Genomic DNA, 24,676 nt, shown 5'->3' with positions numbered 1-24,676 from the left:
ATCTCTTCGAAATACTAACTTCAATTCCTTCAAATACATACCAGGAGTGAAACTGGTGGATCATGTAATAGTTAAATTTTTAATTTTGTTGAGGAAGCTACATCCTATTGTCCCACAGTGGTCATATCAAAAAGAAGCCGGTCTTAAGAGGCTATACTGTCTGATTTCAACTATGACATTCTGGAAAAGGCCAAACTCCAGGGACAGTAAAAAGTCAGTGGCATCCAAAGTTTAGGGGGAGGAGGATGAGTGGGTGACGGCTTTCGGAGGTCAGACTGTTCTTTACCTTGCTATATTGGTGGGCACAAGCCGTTGTCGAGACCCACAGCACTGGACTAGAGAAAGAGCGAACCTTAGTGTGAACTCGGGACTTAAGGTAACAATAATGCTTAAATGTCGGTTCAGTAATTGTAGCAAATGTGCCAATACCACGTTAATGCAAGGTGTTCATAACAAGGGAAATTGTGTGCAGGGGAGGGGATTTATGGGTGCTCTCTGTACTATCAATTTTTCTGTAATTCCACAATTATAAAATTTTTAAATTCACTTTTATTAATTTTTAAATAACAAGTGAGTGTGTTGTGTCATAACGTGAGCTGAGCTCGTATTGAGGCCCATCCTCGGGAAGGCCCTGGATTGAGGGCCGGAGGTTTTATTATTTGGGGGCTCCAGGCCCCTCCCCAAGGCCTGACACAGAGCAGCCCCTGATACAGTTTGGACAGCTTAGGCCGGGACCGCGTGTGAGACAGCAACCTTCACATTTGTTCTCTCTCTTGGGCCTCGGGACGATGCCCTGTTTTCTTTACCTCTTAGTTTTCACATAATTTCAGACTCACAGGCCTGGGTTGCAGGCAGGTCCCCAGTTGGGGGTGTGCAGGGTATGTGAGAGACAACCAATCTACGTATGTCTCTCATATCACATCGATGTTCCTCTCCCTCCCTTCCCTCTCTGAATATAAATACAATCTTTAAAAAAAGAAACTTAAAGTAAATTGCTTGAGCTCAAATACTGCCTGTGGGTGTGTAAGTAATGAGTGTGACTGTGGGTGTGTGAGGGAGTGTGAGCGTGTAAGGGAGTGGTGCTCACCTCCAAGTGTTTGCTCTTGTAGTCCTCTCTACCTGAACACCAACCCCTTTTTCCCTCCCTTTTCTCCACTAACCCTTGGAGGCATCCATCACAGGCCACCTCCTCCAGGAAGCCAGCCCTGACTACTCCTGGAGACCGAGTCCACTGTACTGTCACATACTTGAGGAGTGGCAGCTTTCTTGTCCACTTGGTTGTAAGGTTTCAGAGGGCAGGACCTATGTCTGTTCCATATTTTCATATCTGCATCCTCAGCACCTGTCACAGGTTAGGCACACAGTAACACCAAGAAAGAATGAGTGTGTGAAGAATAATGAAAGAAAACTGAAGTACTGTCCCTCCCTGCCCCTGTCACCCTGAAGCCGACCCTCACTCACCAGAGGCTTCGCTGCTTGCTTGGCTCACCCTCCACCACGGCAAGCCCACTGGGCTGCCCTCGGCTCCAAGGGGTTTGCTTCCACTCTCAGACCAGGAGCTCCCTGAGGGCAAGGTAGGATCAGAATTCTCTCTGGGTCCCCAGCACTGCCGAGCCTGAGCCTGCACCTTTTCTACCTCACCTCTCTCTGCTCTCCCCTCCTGAAGGTTCTCCAGCCAACTTGGCCTTCAGGCACTTCCTGCAACATGCTAAATTGATTCCCACCCCAGGGCCTTTGCACTTGCTGTTCTCTCTCCCTAAACTAGTCTCCCCATATCCTCTTCAGGCTCTCAGCTCAATGTGTCCTCTTCCAGGATACGTTCTAACCACCAGACCCACTGGCCTAATAGGTCCCCCATTTTTTTACTTTGTTCTTGGGACCTCTTGTTACCTGGAATTCTTTGTCCATTTGGTGTTTTTCCTACCTTCTGGCTGCATCGGAGCTTTTATGGTGTCCAGTGGTTAGTGATCTATGGAGCCTGGGTTCGAACGCCACATCTGCTGCGTGACTCGGTGCCTGCATTTCCCCACCTATAAAATGGGTGGTAGTCATAGAGTTCCCTCATAGGGAGTTGTGAGCATTACATGAGTTAATACAGCCCCTCAGCACAGGGCCTGTCAGGTTGTACTAGCTGGTGATTGAAGGGTTGTTTTACTATCTAACTTTTTCTGGAGCCTAACACGCATATACCAGGTGCTGAGCAAACATTTGTGGGACGAAGGAACACACATTGGCACTTAGCAGTTGTTAGGCTGCTGGGGAGGGAAGAAGAATTAAGTTGCCCACCCCCTGAGCCCCAAACGCACTGCTGCCCGCTCCGCAGCGTAAACTGGGGGCCTGGACAGGAAGGGAGGCAGGAGGGGCGCAGGGGCCGGCCAGGGCGAATGGGGCCTCGCCGGGCGATGGGCTTTTATTCTGAGAGCTCCGGGGAACTACTGCGGGTTCTCCGCGGGCCGTGACCTCCGGATTCCGCGGCGGAGATGGCGAGCTGGGGGCGCCCCCAGGAGAAGTCTGCGGCTGGACAAGTCGGCTTGGAGGGGGCGGAGGGACGGGGACCGGGACGCGGATCCAGCGGGCGGGGCGCCGCATGCAAATTTGGGGGCGGGCACGGGAAGGCCCGAGGGGTCTGTCCCGCCGCAGGAAAACCCCGCACAGCTCCGCGTCCTGGAACACCCTGGGGTCCCCGCTTCCCTCTCCGGCGCCGGCTGTGGAATGGACCCGAGTGCGCAGGTGGGACGCGGGGCCCGCGTGGGGCGGAGGTGGAGGTTCGTGCGGGGTGGAGGCGGGGGTTCGCCCAGGGCACGTAGCCGTCGTCCGGGAAGTGCTGGGCAGCCGGTGGGGCCTTGCTCGGGGACCCGGGACGGCCCGGACGTGCACCCGGACCGCCCTCGAGCTCCTCTAGGTTCGAAGAGCGGCCGGCTCCATCCGTGTCGCCCAAGGGCAGCCGAGGCGGAGAGCTGGGAAGGCAGGCTGCCCCCCCGGGTGCTCAGACACCCAGTGCGCTCCCCAACCTCGTGCAGTCTGCAGCGGTCTCCCCGGGGTTTGGGAACGTCGTGATCGTGGGATAAGGCAGGTATTGGGGCAGTCACCTCCTTCCCAGACGCAGGGAGCCGGTGAGGATGGGGGGCGGGGGGAGAAAGAGTGGGGAGAGTTCTGAAGACTGTAAAATTGATCATTAGGTCTAAGAATCTGGTGAAACAAGGCTCTTTCGACCTCTGATCAGCTTCTCTGAATGTTGTTGGATGGACCCAATGCTCGGGATAATTTTCTGGGGCGTGTTTTGTTGTGCAGGCTCAGTTCTGAACACTGAAAGTATTCTGAGTTAAAGCTCAAAATGACCTTTCTTGCCGAGCTGAGGATCACGGCCATTTTCCAGACGGGGGCAGGTTGGCAGGCCCGCCTGGCAAGTGTGGATCAGGAGAGGAACTCAGGCCATCGGACACCAGAGCCCACTGCCCTCCACCTGGCAATGACGTTTGTCAAATTACCCCATAGATGAATTCTCCAGGGGATTTTATTAAACTACAGATTCCCAGGCCCCCTTCTGTGAGATTCAGATTCAGTAAACAAAGGAATTTGGATTTAAAACCCAAAACCAGCCTTGCTGGAGTGGCTCCGTGGATTGAGCGCTGGCCTGGCACCGGAAAGGCCAGGGGCTTGATTTCCAGGCAGGGCCCACGCCTGGGTTGTGGGCGGTCCCGGTTGGGGGCGTGTGAGAGGAAACCAATTGGTGTTCCTCTCCCTCTCTTTCTCCCTCCCTTCCCCTGTCTCTAAAAGTAAATAAATAATTTTAAAAACCCAAAACTAAAATCTGTATTTCCTATAATCAGGAGAGACTGGCAACCAGCAAGCTGGTGGCTGATGCTAGGGTTCCCAGGTTGCCCCCAGGCCGGCACTAATCCTGCTTGAGTTCTAGTCGCTGCCTGTCCCCAGTCCTCTGTGAGCTGTGACTCCCTGCAGCTACTCCCCTGTGGGTGGTGTCTTAGGAGCTGGAGCATTTGCTGGGACACCAGTACCTTTATTAAAATCCTAAAGTCTGTTGGGGAAATCGAAGGCTCTGGTGTTCGTTTGGCCAGGATGTCCCACATAGTCGGGGATTCCAGAGTCCTGCAAAGGCCCCTGAACTCAGCTAGTCCAACCTGGTTACAGAGGAGGGTGCTGATGTGGACTGGGAGGGGACCAGCCCAGCCATTCCCTCACTCACTAGCACATACAGGGCTCCTCCCGGGCACGGCTCCAGTGCTGTTCAGGGCACTGGTGTTTGTCCTGAAGGAGGTCTTCCTCTGGAAGAGGGGAGCGCCGTAGGGGTGGTCAGCTCTTCACGGGGCAGTGAGACAGCTTCACCGAGCAGGGACCCTTGACCTAGCCTTGGAAGAGGAGCGGAGGAGCTCGGCAGGGGAGAATGGGGGGAAAGCGATGCTGAGCAGTGGGAGCAGCACGGATGGACAAAGGCTGGGAAGTGTGAAAGGCACGGCTAGGGAGTGAGGAGAAGCCAGAGAGGGATGGAAAAGTGGGCCTGGTGATGCTGTAGACGCAGGGGGGTCCAGCCCGAGGCCCAGGATGGCTATGAATGCGGTCCGACACAGAATCGTACATTTACTTAAAACCTTTTTGTGCTCATCAGTTTTCACTAGTGCTTGTGTATTTAATGTGTGGTCCCAGACAACTCTTCTTCCAGTGGGGCCCAGAGACGACAAAAGGTCGGACACCCCTGGGGGGTCTCGAACGCCCTGCTGTGGAGTAGGCCAGTGTGCTCTACCTCTGCCTGAGCTCTAAGAGTCTCAGTGCATATTCTTGGGCCCCACCCAGGCCTTCGGAGTGGAATCTGGAGGGAGGCCATGGGAAGGCAGCAGGGGGAAAAACACTGGTGAGTCGCCCTGGTTACAACACACCATTTACCAGCAGATCTGGGATGACCTGAGAATTTCCGCAGTCGGGGCAGTGACTTGGTGCTGAGGAGTTTGTGCAGCCGCGGCCCAGGACTGCAGAAAGCCCAGGCAGGGCTGCGGAGGCTGTCCCTTAAGGCATGCAGTTTCCTGATGCCCAGATTTAGAAAGGACTGAGATGAGGGGTCAGAGAGGTGAGAATAGAACCTTTCCTGGACCCTTTCTCTCCTTACCCTCTGCGCCCCCCCCCACCCCCCGCCCCAGGATGGAGGAGAGAGTTTGGGATCAAATAGCTCACTGCCCTCAATTGCTTTCCATGCACCTGGGAGAGGCCAGGGACCAAAGAGCCCTCGGTGCTTAGTTTCCGCATGTTTGTAGAATTGGGCTTCCATGAGGGCTAACGGCATCATGTTTTGTAAAGACACTTAACACAATTTGCAGCACACTGTACGTCCGCAATAAACGTTCATGTCTACTGTCCTCTGTCAAGCAGTGTAGCCTGGAGGTGAAGAGCAGAGGCTCCGGAGCCATATTGCCCAGTCTCAGAGGTTGGCTGTGCTATTTACTAGGTAGCTGACTTCTCAGGACCTCAGTTTCCACATTTGTGAAATTACAGTGACTACTTCATACCATTGTGGGGTTGATGAAATGAATTAATAAGTGTCAGGCGTCCAGAACAGTACCTGGTACAGAGTAAGCACTATGTATTTGTTCAATAAACGAACCCCATTAAAGGGGGTTACTCTACCCATTTTGCAGGTGAGGAAACCGAGACTCAGAGATGTGTGTGGTGGCTCTGCCTAAGGTCCCATGTCTAGGAGTGAGAGAAGGAGGGATTTGGACCTGCTTTTCTCCCCAGCCTGTGTTTTTTCCCATGTTCCAGTTTGCTGGGGTGACCAAGAGGGACAGCCTTCCCAGCGTTGCTTGTGGCCGGCACGGTGGAGACACGCCTGGTCACGCTTGGCCAGACTTCCCTTGGCTGGTCTAGAAGAGAGGCCAGCAGCTTGCCCGGATGTTGTCTGAACTTGAGCTTGCAAGAGTGTGGAGGGCAGAACCCAGCACTGGCTGGAGGGTCCTGCAGGAGCCGGCACCAGATGGGCCCTATTCCCGTTGTTTTGTTGTGTGTTTTCCAGCAAGTCACTCTGCTTCTCTGAGCGAGAGGCCCAGGGAAGGGCAGGGGCCTGAAGATAGGGGCCCAGGTTCCAGTGTGATCTTGCTGCTTCCTACCTGTGATCTGGAGAGGCTGCTTACCCTTTCTGAGCCTCAGTTTGCTTGTCAGTAAAATGGGTATTTGGGGGTGTTCCTGAAATAATTTTTATAGGCACCTTGCCTGTGGCTCAGTGATTGCTATTTCTCTCCCCATTTAGGACAGAGTTGCTTCTCCATAGCCAGCACCTGGATTCCTTATTCATTTCTTCTCCACACGTTTACTGAGCACTTACGTGTGCCACGCACTGTGCCAGGGCCACTGGCAGGGCACTGGACAGAGTCCTGCCCTCCCGGAGTTTCAGTTCTAGTTGAGAAGACAGGCAATACACCGACAAGTGTATACCCACAGATCTACACCCCTTAGCTATAACTCCGAAACCCGTGAGCTCGGAAAGCTGAAAGGTTTTCACGGCTCAGTTGGGAGCACGACCTGACGAGAACTAAGCACAAGGCTCTTTGGGGTCTTCACTTCTCCCCCTGAGTGTGAGCACACATCTGCCCTGCAGAGAGATGCCTGAGATGGGCCGCGGGGTGCTCTGCTCACGTGGGGGCGGGTGCTTCCGTCGGCTGGTGTTTTACACAGGATGCCCTTCCTATAGTCTGAGGGGTTCTGGACTCCGGAACTCGCCTGGCCCCCAGAGTTCACACGAGGGAGTGGGGACCTGCCATGTCCTGTCAGGAAGTGACAGTGCTAGGAGGAAGAGTGAAGCAGGGTGGAGGCGGGGCCCGGGGCCTCTCTGAGGGGGAGCGTTGGAAAGACAAGGGGCAGAGGCCTGGCAGAAGGGGCCGGGGGAGGGGCCGCAGTAGAGAAGGTCTTGTACATCCCACCCACCCCACTTCCAGGCCACTGCTCCCATGCTCGGCAGGCGCCGTTCTGTCACTGCGCGTGTCTGTGCCTTTCCAAGAAGTGGTGATGTCGCTGAGGTTTCGTGTTTGGCTCGGACTGACTCATTCTCACTCTAGGGGCCCCGTGGGCCTCCTCACGTCCTGGAGGCTGCTTAAGAAATCCAGGGCCTGGGCTAAAGCAGGCCTGGGTGCTGCGCCTTGCTGGGGACCCTCACCAGCTGGGCCGACACCTGAGTGCCCTTCTCCTCACTCCCAGAAAGAGGCAGGATGTGTGGGTCCTGGTCAGGGCAGGAGAGCGTGGCCCTCAAGGGTTTGGTGGAACAGACTTCCTGAGGGGAGGGCATGCAGCTCTGAGCACAGGATTTTTCAATGAACAGCCTCCATCCAGCCTACAAGCTAAAAGTAACACGTCTTGCATGCTAGCCCTGGGCTCAGGGCTTGCATTCACTCAGCAAGCATGCCAGGTGCTGGGGACACAGCAGCCAATGAGGGTCCTTAAGGAGCTGACAGTCTAGTGGGGGAGGTGACTCCGAGGGGGTGACTTCAAAGCTAAGACCTGAAGTAAAGAGACAGTGGATATCTGGGAGTGTTGCCAGCAGAGAAGAGCAAGTGCGAAGACCCTGAGTGGGGACAGGCTTGGTTCCTTTGACCCACAACAAGGAAGCAATGCGGTTGGGTGGAATCGAGCGAGGTGGAGAGGGGCAGGGACAAAGGTCAGGGAGGTAAACAGGAGCCAGATGCCTGCATGATCTCATTCCACTCGTAGAATGACCCTGCAAAGTAGGAGCTGCTCGTATCCGGATGTTGCAGATGGAGAAACAGGCGCAGAATGGTTCAGTAACTTGTCCAGTGGTGCAGAGCTGGAAGCCAGCAACCCCAGAGTCGTCAGTCTTCACCATGTGTTTAAACACAGGATGGAGATGGGCTCAGACGCTGAAGGCCCACCTACTGCTTAGGTCGTTGCTGGTGGGCCCGCTGGCTATGGGTCAGCCCAGCAGCCCTGTGGATGTGGTCAGGCCAGGACCGGCGTTAGAATGATCCAGTCACGGTGTCAATCATTTTACAGATCATTTACCAATGAGCGTCCTCCCCAGGGTCAGACAGCGAGGACACACCAAAGCAGGAGGGGCTTGGAAGGGCAGACAGGGCCGTGGACCCTGACCCCACATCAGGCACTGTGCTGGGGGGAGGCGGGTGGATGACTGGATGCCTCCCCATCTCCCTGAGGAGGAAACGGAGGCTCCCGGTGGAGACTCACAGGGAGCACAATTCAGAAAGGGTGGTCTGGAGTCAAACCCAGGGCTGCTGACCAGGAAGTCTTTGATTTGCACTTAACCGCTGTTTGAGCCATCCCCCAAGAGGAGGAGGGTTTCAAAGAAATGAATTTCTTGGTCAGAAATAAGGGAGCACAGTCACTGAGAACCATTTTGGAGAATGGAGGAGGTTTTTCCCGGAGCAGCCTTTTCAAAAGAGGAAGCGGAACTTCTCCGGAGAGGAGACACACCAGATCTCTGGGCTGGCAGCCCTCCGGGCCGCAGAGCCACAGCCCCTGGCAGTCCTGCCGGGGTGATGGGGCACAGGCTCTGCCGCGATTTCCACAGCTGGGCAGCTCTGGCTTGGAGAAGATCTTTCCTGAGGTTTAGCCAAACTAGCTCTCACGAGCTTTCACATTCTGGCTCTGGCTCTGCCCCTTGGAGGCGGTAGCCATCGCCCTCCAGCGACAGCCCAGTGCTTCTCTTTTTCAGATTGCACAGCCATTTTTTTTTTAAATTTTTAGAGAGAGAGGAAGGGAAGGAGAAAGAGGGAGAGAAACCTCAGTGCATAGTTGCCTCTTGTGCACCCCCTACTGGGGGCCTGGCCCACAACCCACGCATGTGCCCTGACTGGGAATCGAACCTGCAACCCTTTGGTTCAAAGGCCAACACTCAATCCACTGAGCCACCCCAGCCAGGGCCCATAGTTCTTTTAATCATTCCTCCTGACTCAGGGAACTGTAGAGTTCCGTCTAGCTCTGGACATGGACCAGTTGGTCAGAGTCCCACATAAAACCCATTACCTCCCGCAAAGCCTGCTCAGTCAGAGAGGAGGGAGACTGTGGCCTCCCTGGATCTGGAGCCCGTACTTCGGTTGATGTAACCTGCAGTCATGCTTAGTAGCAGCCACATCCACCTGGAGTCATGTTGGGCTTGTCAGTTAAAACCTCCAGGTCTCTCTTCTTCCTGAGCTCCTGTCAATCAAAGTTTCTTCCACTCTGAGATTACTTGTTTGAGACTAACAATCATTTTCAGTCTTTCTTAATTTCTAATAAATCTACTTCAGGCTAATGGGTATATATTTTTGTTCTGAGTACTGGTTTGGCTTTATTCCACAGATCTTGTCACACAATTTCATTCACTGCTGAAATAGTTTACAATTACCCTTTTGGCTAAACGTATATGTGCTTTTAAAATGTTTTAAGGTGGATGGAATTTTTGAAAGTTTTTAGTTGATTTCCAGATTTATTGCATTGTGGTCACTATTTGTGGCTTCTCTGATATCAAGATGGAGAATTTGTTGAGATTTTCTTTGTGAGATTTTCTGGTTAATTTTTCTGCACGTTCCTCTTGCATTTGAAAGGAGATATATTTTCTATTGGATGTAAAGTTCTGGAGATCAGTCTATTAGATCAAGCTTGCTAGCTAGAGCATTTGTATTGTCTGTGTTTTTATCTGTTTTTCGCTACCTGATTTATCTCCCACTGTGATAGAGGATCTGTTCTTTTCTCCTTGGCCTTCTCTCGTATTTTGCTTTCTTTTCAAAGCTGTCATTAGCTGCATATCGGTAGGATGCCCCTGTACGTGGATGGAAGGGGGGTTCATGACTTCCATACCTTCTTGGTCAGTTGCTCCTTCTATCAGTATAAGCAGCCACCTTTCTCTCATTTAATACACTGATGCCTTGAATTCCGTTTTATTCGGTGTTAATATCCCTATACTTGTAACCTTTATTTGCATTTTTCTTCACTCCTTTCCCAGTTCTTTACATTCTTTTCTTTGACTCTAAGGCTCTAGGACGTTTATGTGGCCCCAGTCTGGTAGCCAGGTGAACCTGAAAGAAAACAAAACTTGAGTCTCAGTCTCAGCTCTACAACCCACTTGCTCAGTAATCTGGGACCAGTCATTTCCTGTTTAGGCCTCAATTTCCTCATCCATAAAATAAGGACCGGGCCTGCTCTGCCCTTCCATCTGGGTTTTTGTGAAAATACCTGCAGCAGTGAACAGGAGAGGCACGCACGCACACTGGTCCCCAAGTGTAAACACAGCCGGCTTCCCAGGCGGTAAGCATGGCATGTGTCAAGGCCGGAGGTAGGAGTGTGCCCACAGGAGACAGCCAGCGCGTTCTGTTCGGCTGCCTCCTCTGTTCACTAAGGGACATGAGTGAGACCCAGTCCCTGGCTGGCCTGGAGGAATTTTCAGTCTGGGAAGGGGGAGAAATGACGGGCGCAGCTCACTGTTACTAAGAATGGAAAGGGGGTCGGGACCAAGCCAGGCAGAGCACTGAGGTGGTCTCAGGAAAGAGCAGGGCCTGACCAGGAACACCCTGGGGGTGGAGGGGGCACAGGAGGAGGGCGCCGAGAGGCCCAGCACCGGCCCAAGTGAAGTACATGGGCCCAAGTGGTTGGGGAGTCGATGGCACGTTTGGGGACAGCTGGGGCAGGGGTGGGAAAGTGCAGGGTTTGTAGGGACTGCTCTTGGGCCCCGGTCCTCCCCCACTGAGGAGGAAGGTGGTGGGCCTTGCAGAGTTTTTGGAATCCTCACTGATACCAAGATGCTACTCAGCCACACAGAACAGGCTATGGGGTGTCTCCAAGCCCCTCCTTTCTCATCACCATAGCAACCAGCATCCTGTGGTGAGCAAGAGGTAATAGGGACAGAAGGCAGGGAACATTTGAAAGGTGGCCTTTCACCTTGAGGGTGCTGGTGCTTGGGGAAGGTGCGGGGCCCCACCTGTTGCTCCTCCCCACTTGTTGGGCTGTCCTGGCATCTCAGAACACCCACCCGGGAGGACACCAGCTGGTGATTGTAAGCCAAAGAGGGACCACAAATGTGGGGTGTGGTTTTTAAATATTGGACTCTTTCCAACACCTAAAAATCAGGATAACACATAAAAGTCTGGATTTCTGGGTTTTTTGAAAAACCAAAAGGCCTAGGATACTTGTGCCTTCATTCTCCTGGGACGGAAACTGCTGAAGCGGCATGCAGCTGCCCCTCGGGACTGAGCACACGCTCGCCACTGGTCCCCTCTCCACTCAGTGCGTTCTCACAGGTATTTGAGTTTCCTCCGGGGGAGGTGACTGTGGCCATGAAGCAGGAGGCGGAGGGCTGGGAGCTGCCCCCAGAGGCAGCAAGTGCTCTCTGTGCTGGAGGCAGGTAAGCAGAGGGTCGATGGCCCCTTGCAAAGGCCCCAGGGGACCTCAAGTGGCTTCGGGAGTGGACTTAGGGTCTTTGGGGACCCTTCCAGCCCTGAGGATGGATGCTTCTGAGACCTTTTGTTAACACAACCCAATACCCTGGGTTGTGCACTCCAATGTCTTCCCTCTCATCCATCTTTTTTCTTTTCCTTTTTATTGTCACAAACGTGCAGACGAGGGCACAGCTTCATTCGTTTTCAGAGTGAACAAGTGCGCGGATTACCCAGTCAAGAAGCAAAGCATGGCCCCAGCTGGTATGGCTCGGTTGGTTGGAGCATTGTCCTGTGGACACTAAAGGTCGTGGGTTCAGTTCCTGGTCAGGGCACATAACCAGGTTGCAGGTTCAATCTCCAGTCGGGACACGTACAAGAAGGCAGCCCGTGGATATTTCTCTCTCGCATCAGTGTTTCTCTCTCTCTCTTTCAAAAGCAATGAAAAAACGTCCTCAGGTGAGGATTAAAAAAAAAAGCATGGTCAGCCCCCCAGAAGGTCCCCTCCTGACCCCACCTCTGAGGACACTCTCCTGACTTCTAATCCCAGCAGCGGGTTGTCGCCTGCTGCACTTTATGTAGATGGAATCAGCATCGCCCTCTCTCTGCTCAGCTGTGCCCGTGGGCCGGTCTGTGTGCTCACAGCAGCCGTCGTTTCACTCGGGGGCCTCAGAGGTTGCTGGGTGCTGAGAGGTGAGCGTTGGCCACCCGCTCCAACGACACTGTCTGAGGCTGCTTCCGCCCAGCCTTGGTCTGTCTCCCTCCCTGCGGCCACACCGTGATGCAGGAGATTCTGTCTGCACTTCACAGATGAGGAGACTGAGGCTCTGAGAGGACCCCAGTTTGCTAAGTCTCCCAGACAGTCAAGGGGGAGCCCACACACTTGGGCCCAGATTTATGCTCCGTGTCTTAGATGCCCTGGAACCCCTGCCGACATGAGTGACCCCACACGTCTGTGAGTACTTGCCTGCCAGGAATGCTCTGGGATGAGGCAGCAAGAAGAACTTGAGGGACAGCGTGTCCCCGCACCTCCCCACAGGCCTGTCTGCAGACGGGAAATGAACAGGAAGCTCTTATCAGTGCTGACTGGTGACTGGCTTTGGGTTTGTCTGGGGCAAAGTCCTGGGTACTGTTGAGACAAGTTCACTGGAGAGGACTGGGCAGACAGGACGGAGGCCAAGTTCTAGCTCAGTCACTTCCTGCCTCATCACCTTGTTGGGGGTATTTCTGGACCCCTCTGGGCCTTGGTTTGGCCACATCTTTCACAGGGGGGCTTGCTGGAGGAGCAAGGAGAGGTGCGTAACAGGACTAAGTTTATGACAGAAGGTCTAGGTTCAAATCCCAGCCCTATCACTTATTTTTTTTTAAGGATTTATTTATTTTTAGGGAGGGAGAAAGAGATGGAGAGAAGCATCGATATGAGAGAGATACGTTGTTTGGTTGCCTCTTGCACACCCCCTACTGGGGGCCTGGTGTGCAACCCAGGCATGGGCCCTGACTGGGAATCGAACCTGCCACCTTTCGGTTCATAGGCCAGCTCTCAGTCCACTGAGCCACACCAGCCAGGGCTAGCCCACCCACTTATTGGCTGTGCATCCTTAGGCAGGTTTCTGAACCTTCCTGGGCCCCAGTTTTCCCGTGTCTCCAATGGGAACGGTAGTCCTACTGCACCTGCCATGCTCCCCGGTTGGGGAGGGTGGAACCCGTGGGCAGAAGAGCTGTGAGAGAGCCAACCCATGGCGTCCCTTGGCTTGAGGGACTGGGGCCACTCAGGGGCAACTGTGGTGATTTCCAAGGCCCACTGACAGCTGTCACCGTTCCTAACACAGCCAAACCTAATCAGTGCCCCGAGTCCTGCCGTCACGTGCCTGCTCTGCAGGGAGATGCGTGATGATCACGGTAATGCCCCAGCTGCCAGCTCCCTGGAGGTCAGCCCTCTGCTGGGGTGGCCCATTGGTGCCCATGTTAGGGTATTAAGGAGACTCCAAGCCAGAATTGGTCAGTGTTTACCCAGCGGTGAGGGGTGGAAAATGCCAACTGACCGGGCCCCCTACACATGGCTGGGGGAGTCTCTCTATTCTCCCGTTCAGCAGCAAGTTACCTGTGGGCCCCCCGCTCTGCTGGGCCGGACCTGGGCTCTGGGGCTGCAGCAGTGAAGGTGGACACAGGCTCCGGCCTTGGGGCTGCGTTTGGTGAGCACTGGGATGCTGAACAGGAAGCGTTTGTGTGGTGTGCTGCAGGGAGCTGAGTGCTGAGCAGAGAAATAGAGCAAGAGAAGGGTTTCTAGAGCGATGGAGGTCGGCTGCCTCTCCTGCGCAGGTGGCATCTGGACTCAGCTTTAGCTTCCTCAGCTTTAGCTTCCAGTGCCTTCTGCAGCTGGCCATGGCTTCTAGATCTCTCCAGAAAGCAATTGCCTGGATGCTTTCCCAGGGGCCCCACTGGCCGCTTGGACTCAGTGTGTCCACAGCCTACACAAGCTCACACGTTGCCACAAAGTGGCCATTGGCACAAGATGCCAGCCTGTCCCTGAGGTGGTGCCTCCCTCCAGCGGGTCTGGCTGGCCATGTCCCATGAGGGAGGTCACCCTCTCCAGCCCTCTCCTGTCCCTCTCAGATAAAGTCGTGTCTCACTGTGCACAACCCCCTGGATTTCAGCCACAGCTGGTGACCCTCAAATTTGTCTCCAGCCCAAGCCTTCCTCCTGAGACCAGGCCACGGGGATATATGTCCGCCTGGATGGCTCGCGGGGCCCACTGCCCATGTGAAGTCACTCTGTCTGCAGTGTGGCAGAGTATGCGGTCCCCCCAGCAAGCCTGCCCCCCTTCCAGCACCACTGTCTGCCCAAGGCCACCTCCCTACTCTGAGCTGCCCCCCACCAGCCATCAGAAGCTCTGCCATGTCCACCTCCCAAGCAAGGCTGGAGTTGGCCCCTCTGCAGCTCCAGCAGCGCCCTGTCCTCTCGCAGCCACCTCATCTTCCATTCGGTCAGCAAACCCTGTTGGCTCTGCCTTCAAAGACATCTAGAATCCAGCCCATTCTTACCAGCCCTTCCCCACAACCCTGTGTGGGCCAGCACCTGCTGCCTGGGCCAGCCCAGTGGCCTCCTCCCTGGTCCCTGCTTCTGCCCTTGACCCCACAGGCCTTTCACACCACACAGCCAGAGGGGTGGTTTGAAAAGTGTTATGATGTTACGTCTGTGCTCAAACCTTCTAGTAACTTCTCACTCAAATATTTATCAAAGGAAAGAAGAAAGAAAGGAATGAATGAATGAATGGCCTTTTTTGCATCTGTAGTACCTGGCACATAGTAGGTGCTCAAAAAACACCTGCAACAAGAATACACAAGGGCATGAATGTGTGGGCGAGGACCTGGAGCACAGAGTAGGTCTGTGGGAGCTGAGTGGGCTCTGTGGGCTGAAGTTACTGATTCTTGCCCCTGGTGGCAGCAGAGCCAGCCTGCTGCCACCCCTCCTGTCACTCACTGGGATGGAGGCGGGGCAGGTAGGCAGAGCCCAGGCCATTTTGGGACTCTGGCCTGGCCTGCCTCACTGTCCTGGGTTGGGCTGCTGACGTGGCTGCTGGTTCTGGGAACCCCAGCCAGGCAGCAGTTCTGGGAAAGCTGCTGCCTCAGGGAGAAGTGTGTCCCTGGCCCCCTGCCATACCGGCCCAGCTGTCTGGGAGGCCAGAGGAGGCTCCAGGCTGGCCTAAGACTGGAGCTTCAGGGATCAGTGGCTCCCAGGGGAGGCCCCTGCAGCCCCTGCTGTGTCTCTGGCTTCCTCTCCACATGCCTCTTGTCCTGGGACTGACTGCATCCTGTCTGTGATCCAGGCCCTTCAGGCTGGTTTGAGGTCAAGAGTGAGCCGAGGAACAAGAGGCCTGTTACACCCTCTGGCTCAGGAAGAGCCTCCTCCAACGACTGCTGCCGCCTTCTGACATTCCAAGACTCGCCACTCACCTCCCCCCACATAAAAAGAGTGAGTTAGATGTGTTTCTCTGCCAGCAGGGGTGTCTTCCACTCCAGGCGCTTCGGCTGTCTTCCTGGCTCAGGCTGTCGTTCCAATCCTAGCTCTGTGACCACAAGCAAGTGCTCTAACCTCTCTGTGCCTCAGACTCCTCACCTGTAAAATGGGGCTTTTAGTGGCCCCCAGCTCATAGAGTTGCTGTGAGAACCAAGTTGATTATACCTTGTAAGCTCTGAGAACAATGCCAGGCACATAATAAGCACTCTGCATAGCGTTTATTACGGGCAGAAGTTTGGTGTATGTGTTTGGTATATCTGTGTTTAAAGATAGAGTATTGAATTTGTTATTGTTGGAGGTTAGCCAGCCATGCGTTTACTAGCTGTTTGTTGAGCACATGCTGTGCGTGTGGCAGGCACTGCGCAGGCGCTGGGGGCTGGCGCAAAGCTCCGCCCTCAGGGGGCCCATTCCCAAACACAGGCCAGACCCAGGTTCCTCCCAGCTTCACGCGCTGGCAGCAGGATGGGGGGGCTGCTTCACGTGGGGCAGCACGGGATCCTCCTTCCGTGAACCATTGATGCCCTTTGTCTTTTTTTCTTAAAGGATGTTTGTCTTACTGATTTTTAAGGCCTTCGCAAAAAGGCCATCATTAAGGCCATTAACCCTCGGTGGTGTAGATTACCAGGTGCAGGTGGCCACCTTTTTCCAGTCTCCTGTTTGCTTTCTGTTTTTTTACGACCTGTTTGGTCTGGGGAAACTGAAAAGTGTTTGCAGTCAGATCTTTCCGTCTCTGCCGTCTGCCTCCTGAAATAAAACACACGTTCACACCCATAACCTCAGTGATAAGATTAGAGACAGTGATAAGTATGTGACTGAAGAAAACGGGGTGCTGTGACAGGGAGTAACAGGGGAGCCCTCCTTGGGTGACCGGGTTTCTGGGGTGAAGGCCGCGTGGGACCAAAGGGCTGGGACCAGTGCACAGAGGCCCCAGGACCCGACGCTCGTGGGGGAGGGAGAGGGGGCAGGAGGGACAGTGTGTGTGTGACAGGGGCTTGAGGTGTTTATTTTCTTAAATTTTTAAGATAATTGTAGACTCCCGTGCGGCTGTAAGAAATACTACAGAGAGACCCCTGCACTCTCCGTCTCCCCCAGGGCGACTTCTCCCAACGCCGTGGTGCATCCGCTCAGCCAGGATATTGACGTCCCTACAGCCCCCTGGCCTTGCTCGGGCGGCCCTGCTTCCTGTCCTCAGGGGCGTGTGTGCGAGTCCAGCACAGGCACAGCCTTGTGTCTCCACTGCCGCCGTCAGGGTGCAGAGGGTTCTGTCGTCACAAGGACCCACCCCGGGGTTGCCTTTTATAGCCACTCCTACCGTGGTCTTCCCGCCCCACCCCGCCGCTTCACCCCGGCAACCACTAATCGCTCTCCCTGTCTGCGTCGTCATTTCCAGAGTGTTGCATAAACGGAGCGACGCAGTGCACCCGTTTGGATTGGCTGCTCTCACTCCCAGGCGTGGGCTGGACTCTGTGTCAGGGATGCTCCTCTGGGCTGGGCTGTGACCCCCTGGGGATCTGTGGCCCCTGGGGGAAGACACCCTTCAGGAGCCAGAGGCCAGAGCCAGAGGCCATTGAAGGACGCCAGCAGGCAGTTCATGGCCTGGTTTCCAATTTAAAAGTGACCCTGTCTGCCGCCTGGAGAAGAGACGGGGTGACTCGTGTCTGCAGCAAGTGCTCACCGCCCTGCGGCCCCCATCCCATTATTCTCTGGGCCCCGGACTGGGCAGAGAGAACTCGCCGCAGCCCTGTCCAAAGACCCTCAGAGTCTGCTCATTGCCTAGAGGAGGGGCCTTGGACCTGGAGTCCTCACTTGGGCTCCAGAGGATCTGCGAACCCCTAAGACAGAATGTAAACTTCAATGGTTGCACTTTTAAAGTTATTTATTTGTTGGTCATTTATTATTATTATTATTATTTTATTTTTAAAGCTTTTTTAGAGAGGGGAAGGGAGGGAGAAAGAGAGGGAGGGAAACATCAATGTGTGGTTGCCTCTCGCAAGCCCCCTACTGGGGACCTGACCTACAACCCAGGCATGTGCCCTGGCTGGGAATTGAACCAGCGACTCTTTGCTTCACAGTCCGGCGTTCAGTCCACTGAGCCACACCAGGCAGGGCTCTAATGTTTGCACTTTTTTAGAAAGAGGGTTTGGGGTTTGGTCGGTCAGATGTTCAGACAGGTCGGTGATCTCCCAAACAGTGAGGACTCTGGCTTGTAAACAGGTGGAGGGGAAGAGCTGAGGCCCTGGGGCCTGGCCGCCCCGTCCACGTCCCGGGCTGTCATAGCTGTGTCGCCTCAGCCAGCCGCTGAGCCTTTCTGTGCCTGGGTTTCCCCATCTGAAAGTGGGGGAAATAACAGCACCTACTTCACAGGCCTGTTCTGAGTAGTGAATGAGTTAATATGACTAAAACGTGTAGAGGGAAATTGGCATGTGGTTAACATGTATGTGAAGTGAGTGGCGCGGCTGCAGGATGGAGGAGGGCGGCACCTTTCCGGCGCAGACCACTGGGCCTCGGGGGCGGGGCGCTGTCCGAGTCAGCTGTCCTGCTCTCAACGAGCCCCAGACCAGCGGTGCTTCTTCCAGAGGGATGCGTGGTGTGGCTGGGCGCTGTCGCCTCCGTGTCCTGGATCTCCCATCTCTGTGAGTGTGGCTTCCGTCGGCTCTTCTGTCTGCTCAGCTGCTGCTTTGCCTCTGGCTCGTTGGGCTTTGTGGACACCGCAGATCCCCGGCTTTCCTGCTGCTCAGTCAGGCGCTCTGGTCCTGCGCTTGGGCAACCGGTGTTTGGAACTGACAAGCAGGACGGCAGCTTTTCCCGGCTCCTTTCAGTCACCTCGTTGGGTTCGGCCTGTGGCTCTGGGAGAAGTCGAAGGCGTTCACACGTTGGTATGGGCCCAAGTACAGACCCGGGTTCTGACTCTAGCTCTGTGCTCTCATTAGCTGTGGGACCTGATGGGCAGGTTATTTGCCCTATCTGGCCTCAGTTCCCTTGCGTGGAAAGTGGGAGTAACAAACCTATCTTCTTGCAGGGTTCTCGGGCAGTTTCAATAAAGTAATGCTTCTGCCACACTTAGCCAAGTGTCGAGCACAATGTAAGTACTTGACAAGCAGGATTTTATTTGCACAAATCCAAGGCTTAACATAAGGAAGCTTCCGATAGTCAGGCTCTCCTCAACCATGACCTGGGGGTGAGCGCCCCGTCCATGGAGGAGTGCAAGCAGACACTGGGTCGCAGCAAGTCAGTGAAGGGATATTTGCAGGGCAGCCCTGTCCAGATTGGCAGTTGAGCTAGGCAGCCGACCCCCGAGACTCCTCCCAACTCCAGCAGGTTGGGAATCCATGACTGTGGTGCGAACTTGACATTGTTTCCTCTTGCCACCTGCTTGAGCTGGGTCACTTGTAATCCCCTGAAATGCAGCGCCCTCACCCTGGGAAGCCAGCTGGTGTGGGGCTGTGGCTTGTGTGTGTGTGTGTGTGTGTGTGTGTGTGTGTGTGCGCGCGCTGTGCACGTGCTCACAGCTGGAAGTGTCCTCCGAGGCAGACCAGAGATGACACCCTGACTGCCGACAAAGGGGTGTGCCTCCACCCCTTTGGAGGACTTTACCACAATAGCCCTTCTGCTGTGTGGCCTTGGGCAGGAAGCGTGGCCTCTGTTTCTCTTTGTTCAAAACTGGAGCTAAGTGGCACTTTTGCCATCTCTGCCACAGGATGCTGTGGGCATCTGTGAACTCATGGAGGGAAAGTTACAGACTTTGCAGAGGAAAAGGATGTCACAGACCCACCACCCAGTCACCCCCAGGGAGAGCTTTCCAGCCCCGTGCTGAGTCCATCAGGGGCCCCCTGCCCTATCCAAAGTGACTGAATTCAGCAGACATACACCGAGCGCGTGCTGGGGGCCAGACACCGGTGTGGGGACCAGAGCTCCGCGGTGAACAAGACAGCTGCTGGCACTTGGGTGGCGGCCACTCGGAGGAGCAGTTCTCCTGCTCGCCCCCCTCCTTTCGCCCCCTAGGCACATTTGAAGGGCACAAAGCTGCCCCTCGGTGTAGGTTTGTCTGATGCTCCCGCGGGACGCGCGACCTTGGGGAAGGGACACCGGAGCAGCGTTGACTTGATCCGTCCGGTTCCTGGTGATGTCAGCTTCGACCACTCGGTCAAGGTAGTGCCTGCCAGTTTCCCCACATAAAGTGATGTACAATCATATACAAAAAGTACAGAAAATTACAGTGTAAATGGTTTTGACTCATTAATTAGTAAATAATTAATACGAGGTCCGTGGGGAGACAGAGGCCGCGTGGTAAAAAGAAGAGTCCCCCCGCCACCTGGGGTCTATCTGTGGATTCCGCATCCCTGTCCTCGCGCCAGGGTTACCGTTGGTTTAGGTCACACGGATTGTGACGCTTCAACTGTGCCCATTTGGGCCAGTGGGCACCCGTTCAAGCTGACACATGTGTCCTTTGAACGTGTCCCCAGCATTCTTGGGACACTTCCTTCCTTCCTGGCCCAGGGAGAAGTGCAGGCTTGGAGTCGGCTGCTTCTCTAAGCGGCGCTGGGTCCTTTCAGAGCAGAGTCGTATTTAGCAGCTGAGGCCTGGGCACTGGGAGGGCGTGGTCACCAGAGGCGCCGCTGGATCCTGCCCGGGAAAGGGCGCTATGGAGGCAGTTGGCACAATGGAAGTAGGGTAAGTGGCCTCGATGGCTGTCGTGCATCCCTGTTGGTTTCCTGGTTGTGACGGTTGCATGGTGGCTGTGCAGGAGAGTGTACTGGAGTACTGAGGGTTAATTTATTCCTTGTGACTAAATGAGTACGAGAGAGAGGCTGAGGGGGGAATATGAGTGAACAGGACAGGAGGGGAAGGTGTGGAGGTGGGAATGGGTCGGTGTGTTTGAGGAGCAGCCGGAAGTGAAGGCGTGCAGGTGGCAGGAGCGTCAGGCACAGCCGCGGGGGCGGGAGGCGCCTGACTGGGTGGAGCCTTCCAGTGGGATGAAGTCCCTGGAGAGTGTCCAATGGGGGGCCTGGGGCTCCTGCTGTGGCCTTCAGCCCTTCAGCCCTTCCCGTGCTCCGGACACTGTGCAGAGTGCTTTGAGTCCACGCCTGCCTTCCCTCGGTGGAACATCCGAGAGCCTGATCTGGGCATCACTTCCGGGCTGCAGATGAAGCAGCCAAAGTCTGAAACTCAGTAACTGTCGGAAGAGCACGTAGCTACTAAGTAGCAGGAGGACATCCGGCAGCAGCCTTTCTGAATATGGCCCCAGGACAGAGACCCAAGGCGGGCATGGGCGGGTGCTGTCAGCAAGGCCAGGAACGTGCCCCAGGACACTGCTTTGTAGAGGGCATGTGGGTTCAGGTGCCAGGAGTGTGGGGGAAGTGCACACTCCATGACCCGAAGGGATTCTGCTCCTGAGCATTTTCCTTAGCAATAGTAAGTGGTGACCTTCCTCGAGCCATGCCTGTGTCCAGGTCACCGCTTGAGGCCTCCACAGCTGTTAGCTCACTTAATCCTCACAGCCCTGCCCGTGACAGGGAAACTGAGGCTCGGGGAGCGGGGGAGGGGTGCAGCAGCTTGCTCAAGGTTCATAACGAGTAAAGGACAGCAGGCGTTTAAATTTAAGGCACTGAGCAGAGACAGGTGTGCTGGGGTGCCCCAGGGGCGGCCCAGAAACCCACCGTGCACAGCAAAGTGACACAAGGGGTAAATACAGCTGAAGTCCAGTGCTTTGGTTCCAAATTTTGTGGCATGAAGTGATATTAATGATGTAGTAGGTTTAAAATATAAGTTTTCATATGCAGAGGGTGCTGCTATTTTGGTAAATAAAATTCATGTTTCCCTCCCTGTACTCACAGCAGCTTCTGAAAGGACGGATGTTCATATGTGAGTGGGGTTATTGCTGGGCCTTGTGAGCTGGGGATCTGAACTGTGTTTTCCTCTTGGGTGTCTGCACCTCCTCATTTTTTCCCCGGTCATGTCTGTGCGATGTCATTAACAAAGTGAGGGAGGCGCAGGGTCCCACTGATGGCGTGGATACAAACTACAGAACAGCAGGGGCATCTGTGGGGTTAGATGGCCGGTCGGGGCGCTGATGGGACCCAGGCCAATGCTATGTGACCAACAGGCGCAGAGCCTCAGGGCCGCGTAAGGGGCACTTACTCAGCCCCACTGCGGAGCGGCATCGGGCGTGGCTGCTCTCGTGGGCTCCCTCACGCATCTGAGGTCCGCCCTGCTGATGTGTCACCTCACTCACACGACGGGGGACAGCTGCCTGTTGTCTAAAGCAGAAGGAGACCTCTGGGACTTGCCTGTCACGGTCGTCCCCCAGGCAAGCCCAGGCACATTCTCCAGGCGGTGTGGTGCCAGGGGGCCTCGCAGGCCTCGCCCCGCTAACATTCTGCTGGCCAAAGCGAGTCATGTGGCGAGCCCAGCATCGCAGGGCAGGGGGCACGCTCTGAGGGGGGCGGGGGGCCGCACTGCGAGGTCACATGGACACAGGAGTGGAGAACTGGGCCTCGAATGCCGTCGGTCTGACACACGCAGCCTCAGTTGGAGTGGCCGCCTGACCCTTCTCTGCACGGGTGCGCCCTCAGCCGCTCCACCTGCTCCGTGAGGCCGAGCGGTTAGGTCAGCGTTCCCAGCTGTGCTTCAAGGAATTGTAAACCCTCCGGGGGTCAGTTAGGGTTTTGACGCACGCGCAGAAAGGAAGGCTGGGTATGGAAGTAAATTTGGTGGTCACTGAGATAAGCGAAGAAAAATACCTTTTCTTACCACAGGACCTACAACCTCTGTGCAGGTGTGCGTTAGGAACTTGCGCCAGTTTGAGGGATGCTCCAACCTAGCAGGCCGTGGGGTTCTCTTTTTCAACGCGTCCCGAGCATCTCTTGGGACAGGTGTTTCGTGGCTCTCACTCTGGGCCTTGTGCATCTGGGTCGGGTCTTGTGATTATCAACATGCCTCTGGGGGACACGGGGGGCTGGGTGTTGGCACAGACTCAAATGGCAGGCGGGCACAGTTGTGTCTGGAGTGGGGTGAGCTCTGGAGGCTGCACTCGGGATGACGGGGGCCGTGGGGACCACGAGTCGGCACTAACTGGGTCCCTTTCTCTCAGCAGGTGCCTTAGGATCTCCCGATGGGGTGGCTCGGCTCTGGGCTCACGTTCCCTGTGAGCTGCCTGGTCCTGGTGTGGGCGGCAGGCTCTGGTAAGTCACCGCCTCTCATCCACGCACTCCGGCCGCACGCTCAGTGAGCAAAACAAAGACCCCAGGCCTTGAGGAGGTTGCGATGTAGTGGGAGGAGACAGCCAGTGACAGATGGCTCTAATTATAAGTGCATTGTAAAGATCGTTAGAAGGAAGAAGACCATACACGGCGTCTGGCAGAAGTAAGGCCTGCTTGAGTGTGGTTGGTAGGGTAATCATACAGGTGTAGTGATTTATAGTTTTAATGTGAACATTTCACCTAAAACATCATGTGGTGTGCTTGAGCGTGATACTGTTATGTTGCAGAATCACATGGTTATGATTTTGTAATAAAAAGGGGTGTTGTTTGTGCCAGACCCTGTAGAACAGAGTAGGGAGGACCGGGAGTGCGGGTCAAGGGGAGGACTGCAATTTAAAATACGTGCTCCGGGAAGGCCTCCCTGAGTGACAGTCGAGCAAAGGCTGGAAGGACGAGGGGCCACGCAGATGCATGGGGAGCAGGATCTCAGGGAGGATGAGCTGGAGCAGGCTGGCATGATGCCAGGGTGACCGAGTCAGGAAGGACCTTGCAGGGTTTGAGCAGAGGAGCGACATGACCTTCACATTAAAAGGGACCCCTGTGTCTGCAAGCACAAGGTGGAGGCCAGAGGCCAGGGAGGAGGCGCCCCAGCAGCCGGGTGGCTTGGCCCAGCAGAGGAGATCTGAAGACAGATTGGAACAGAGTGAGAGAGAGGGAGGCATCTCAGGATTTCTGAGCTGAGCAACCAGGAAGGACGCAGTTGTCATTTCTGAGGTGCAGAGGGGTGTGGTTTGGGGAGCAGGGGGTCATGAGGAGAGTCAGACATTTCTTAGATCTCTAAGACTCTCCTAGACGTGGTTAGTCCTTTACCCAGAAAACAAAAGCAAATCGATGGCAGCTGTGATGGGGCTGGTGCCGGGACGTGGCCGCTGGAGCAAGGTGACGCCTGCCAGTCAGGTGCTGGGTGGTCTGGCGTGATGGCCCCCAGACGTCCTGCCGGGTTCAAATCCAGCTCTGCCGCTGACTGCCTGGAAGAAACCCCCAGCCTCTCATGCTGCCCTTTGACATTGGCTGAACCCAACAAGAAGCCAGAGGACAAGGGCACCTGGGTGACGAGGTCTTGGGGGTCAGACTCCTGAGCTCAGAGAGGGGTGGAGAAGAGGTGAGGGGTGGGGAGCGGGCACATGGACAACAGCCTCCCCGCCACACCGCGGCAGGGCAGGTGCCTGTTGGCAGGTAGCACTCCTTAGCCTGTAGGCTGTTTTCCCTTTAATTTGGCCGAGGGCAAGTAGTTGAGCCGCAAAACATAAAGCTGCACTTGGGGTGTCCCCTGTAATGGACCTGGCACTCCAGGGCATTTCTTCAGCTTCGGAATCACTTAGTGCCAGCTGGGAGGCTCCAGGAGCCCCGGGCCTGGCCCAGCTCTGTGAAGACTGGCTCCTGACCGCGCCTGGGGCCATGGTTTCCTGGTTTTGTGATGGGCCCCTTGGTCCTGTTCGGGCTGGTTTGCGCCTTGTCCCGGTGGCGCAGGTCCCTCTTGCTTGTTGGGCTCCGGCTGCTCAGAGCACCCGTGTCTCCCCAGGGAGTGTGCAGGTCCTGCGTCGGCCCACCTGCTTCTCCGACTACATCAGCACCTCCACCTGCGAGTGGAGGGTGGACGGCCCCGCCAACTGCAGCGCTGAGCTCCGCCTCACCTACCAGCTGGATTTTCCGGACTCTGAGTAAGCCTGTGCGGGAGTGGGGCGCTGGGAGTTCACCTGGTCCGGGGGGTGCCCTGGAGGACCTGGGGCTGACTGTGGTTCCCCGAGGGCGCACTGCCCCGGAGGCATGGGGCCTGTGGCTGTGGGTGGAGTGCTGGACCACACCAGCACTTCTCACACCTGAGGTCTCAGGACTCTCGGGTGCTTAGAAGTTAGTGAGGGCCCCGAAAGCTTTTGTCTAGGGAGCTTATAGCAGGGGGCCCCCAGCCCCTGGGCTGTAGACCGGTCCTGGTCCATGGCCTGTTAGGGACTGGGCCCCAGAGCAGGAGGTGAGCAGCCGGCGAGCGAGTGAACGGTTCCCTGGTGCCAAAAAGGTTGG

The 24,676-nt window shown here is 55.5% G+C and overlaps 1 protein-coding gene across 4 annotated transcripts in view; it reads left to right on the top strand.

Moving 5' to 3' along the window:
• Window positions 1-2,597: 2,597 nt before the first annotated feature.
• LOC112304842 (interleukin-4 receptor subunit alpha) overlaps window positions 2,598-24,676 on the top strand; it is a 39,434-nt gene continuing 17,355 nt past the window's right edge. Inside the window, exons 1-4 of one of the 4 annotated variants that reach the window (XM_053927347.1) lie at window positions 2,604-2,730; window positions 15,208-15,353; window positions 22,492-22,579; window positions 24,180-24,318. In XM_053927347.1, coding sequence (XP_053783322.1) covers window positions 22,510-22,579; window positions 24,180-24,318 — 209 coding nt within the window. In that variant the 5' untranslated portion in view covers window positions 2,604-2,730; window positions 15,208-15,353; window positions 22,492-22,509. Of the gene's footprint in view, window positions 2,731-2,815; window positions 3,070-15,207; window positions 15,354-22,488; window positions 22,580-24,179; window positions 24,319-24,676 lie in introns of those variants that run through there. The other 3 variants (XM_053927346.1, XM_053927351.1, XM_053927356.2) reach the window with 3 other exon arrangements.

Source organism: Desmodus rotundus, chromosome 1, assembly GCF_022682495.2.
Source record: "Desmodus rotundus isolate HL8 chromosome 1, HLdesRot8A.1, whole genome shotgun sequence".
Taxonomy (NCBI): domain Eukaryota; kingdom Metazoa; phylum Chordata; class Mammalia; order Chiroptera; family Phyllostomidae; genus Desmodus; species Desmodus rotundus.
The sequence above is the reverse complement of the archived record's forward strand: the minus strand, read 5'-3'. Positions and strand labels throughout refer to the sequence as shown.